Raw genomic sequence first — 3,294 nt, forward strand, 5'->3', positions numbered from 1 at the left:
AAGACTTTCCAGCTAACTCTCTGTCTGTCTGTCTGTCTGTCTGTCTGTCTGTCTGTCTGTCTGTCTGTCTGTCTGTCTGTCTGTCTGTCTGTCTCCTTCTCTCTCTCTCAGGAGGAGATCAAGAACCACATGTTTTTCTCCCCCATCAACTGGGATGACCTGACCGCTAAGAAGCTCACCCCCCCTTTCAATCCAAACGTGGTACGTTCCCTTCAATAGTACAACACACAGGACACGTTCCACTACATTCTAGTACGTTCCCTTCAATAGTACAACATACAGGACACGTTCTACTACGTTCCCTTCAATAGTACAACTTACAGGACACGTTCTACTACGTTCCCTTCAATAGTACAACATACAGGACACGTTCTAGTACGTTCCCTTCAATAGTACAACTTACAGGACACGTTCTACTACGTTCCCTTCAATAGTACAACATACAGGACACGTTCTAGTACGTTCCCTTCAATAGTACAACTTACAGGACACGTTCTACTACGTTCCCTTCAATAGTACAACATACAGGACACGTTCCACTACGTTCCCTTCAATAGTACAACACACAGGACACGTTCCACTACATTCTAGTACGTTCCCTTCAATAGTACAACATACAGGACACGTTCCACTACGTTCCCTTCAATAGTACAACACACAGGACACGTTCCACTACGTTCTAGTACGTTCCCTTCAATAGTACAACATACAGGACACGTTCTAGTACGTTCCCTTCAATAGTACAACATACAGGACACGTTCTACTACGTTCCACTACGTTCCCTTCAATAGTACAACATACAGGACACGTTCTAGTACGTTCCCTTCAATAGTACAACATACAGGACACGTTCCACTACGTTCCTTTCAATAGTACAACATACAGGACACGTTCCCTTCAATAGTACAACATACAGGACACGTTCTAGTACGTTCCCTTCAATAGTACAACATACAGGACACGTTCCCTTCAATAGTACAACATACAGGACACGTTCTAATACGTTCCCTTCAATAGTACAACATACAGGACACGTTCCACTACGTTCCTTTCAATAGTACAACATACAGGACACGTTCCCTTCAATAGTACAACATACAGGACACGTTCTAGTACGTTCCCTTCAATAGTACAACATACAGGACACGTTCTACTACGTTCCACTACGTTCCCTTCAATAGTACAACATACAGGACACGTTCTAGTACGTTCCCTTCAATAGTACAACATACAGGACACGTTCCACTACGTTCCTTTCAATAGTACAACATACAGGACACGTTCTACTACGTTCTAGTACGTTCCCTTCAATAGTACAACATACAGGACACGTTCTAGTACGTTCCCTTCAATAGTACAACATACAGGACACGTTCTAGTACGTTCCCTTCAATAGCACAACATACAGGACACGTTCTAATACGTTCCCTTCAATAGTACAACATACAGGACACGTTCCACTACGTTCCTTTCAATAGTACAACATACAGGACACGTTCCCTTCAATAGCACAACATACAGGACACGTTCTAGTACGTTCGCTTCAATACTACAACATACAGGACACGTTCTACTACGTTCCACTACGTTCCCTTCAATAGTACAACATACAGGACACGTTCCACTACGTTCCCTTCAATAGTACAACATACAGGACACGTTCTAGTACGTTCCCTTCAATTGTACAACATACAGGACACGTTCCCTTCAATAGTACAACATACAGGACACGTTCCCTTCAATAGTACAACATACAGGACACGTTCCACTACGTTCCCTTCAATAGTACAACATACAGGACACGTTCTAGTACGTTCCCTTCAATTGTACAACATACAGGACACGTTCTACTACGTTCCCTTCAATAGTACAACATACAGGACACGTTCTACTACGTTCCCTTCAATAGTACAACATACAGGACACGTTCCACTACGTTCCCTTCAATAGTACAACATACAGGACACGTTCCACTACGTTCCCTTCAATAGTACAACATACAGGACACGTTCCACTACGTTCCAGTACGTTCCCTTCAATAGCACAACATACAGGACACGTTCCAGGACGTTCCCTTCAATAGCACAACATACAGGACACGTTCTAGTACGTTCCCTTCAATAGTACAACATACAGGACACGTTCTAGTACGTTCCCTTCAATAGTACAACATACAGGACACGTTCTACTACGTTCCCTTCAATAGTACAACATACAGGACACGTTCTAGTACGTTCCCTTCAATAGTACAACATACAGGACACGTTCTAGTACGTTCCCTTCAATAGTACAACATACAGGACACGTTCTAGTACGTTCCCTTCAATAGTACAACATACAGGACACGTTCTACTACGTTCCCTTCAATAGTACAACATACAGGACACGTTCCACTACGTTCCCTTCAATAGTACAACATACAGGACACGTTCTAGTACGTTCCCTTCAATAGTACAACATACAGGACACGTTCTAGTACGTTCCCTTCAATAGTACAACATACAGGACACGTTCCACTACGTTCCCTTCAATAGTACAACATACAGGACACGTTCTAGTACGTTCCCTTCAATAGTACAACATACAGGACACGTTCCCTTCAATAGTACAACATACAGGACACGTTCCACTACGTTCCCTTCAATAGTTTGTTTATACAGTACGTACATTCAGTTCAATAATTCACATTTATTGAATCTCTCTCCAGACGGGCCCTAACGACCTTCGCCACTTTGACACGGAGTTCACAGACGAGCCCGTCTCCTCATCCATTGGCTGTTCCCCTGACTCCTCCCTCATCACTGCCAGCATCAAGGAGGCAGCCGAGGCCTTCCTAGGGTTCAGCTACGCACCCTCCATGGACTCATAACTGTAGAATATATACTGTAGAATATATACTGTAGAATATATACTGTAGGTATCTATGATATACTGTAGAATATATACTGTAGGTATCTATGATAGAATATATACTGTAGAATATATACTGTAGAATATATACTGTAGGTATCTATGATGTAGAATATATACTGTAGGTATCTATGGTAGAATATATACTGTAGAATATATACTGTAGGTATCTATGGTAGAATATATACTGTAGGATGTCATACGTGTGGGCCAGAACCCTAGAGGACATCCTATAGACTCATGATAGACCAGAACCATAGACTCCTATAGACTCCTAGCTATAAACCTCCATGGACTATTACCTATAGGACACATCATAGACATTCCTATGAATTTACTAACTAGGACGGACTCCCCATGTCACTGAGGTACACACCTGTAGT

At 42.3% G+C, this 3,294-nt stretch overlaps 1 protein-coding gene across 1 annotated transcript; it reads left to right on the forward strand.

Moving 5' to 3' along the window:
* The first annotated feature begins 53 nt into the window (after positions 1 to 53).
* On the forward strand, positions 54 to 2,875 carry LOC129817946 (serine/threonine-protein kinase Sgk1-like). The gene is made up of 2 exons (XM_055873546.1): positions 54 to 201; positions 2,709 to 2,875. The coding sequence occupies exons 1-2, from the start codon at positions 130 to 132 to the stop codon at positions 2,868 to 2,870; spliced, it is 234 nt and encodes a 77-aa protein (XP_055729521.1). The 5' UTR covers positions 54 to 129; the 3' UTR covers positions 2,871 to 2,875.
* The last annotated feature ends 419 nt before the right edge of the window (positions 2,876 to 3,294 follow it).

Source organism: Salvelinus fontinalis, chromosome 20 (assembly GCF_029448725.1).
Source record: "Salvelinus fontinalis isolate EN_2023a chromosome 20, ASM2944872v1, whole genome shotgun sequence".
Taxonomy (NCBI): Eukaryota; Metazoa; Chordata; class Actinopteri; order Salmoniformes; family Salmonidae; genus Salvelinus; species Salvelinus fontinalis.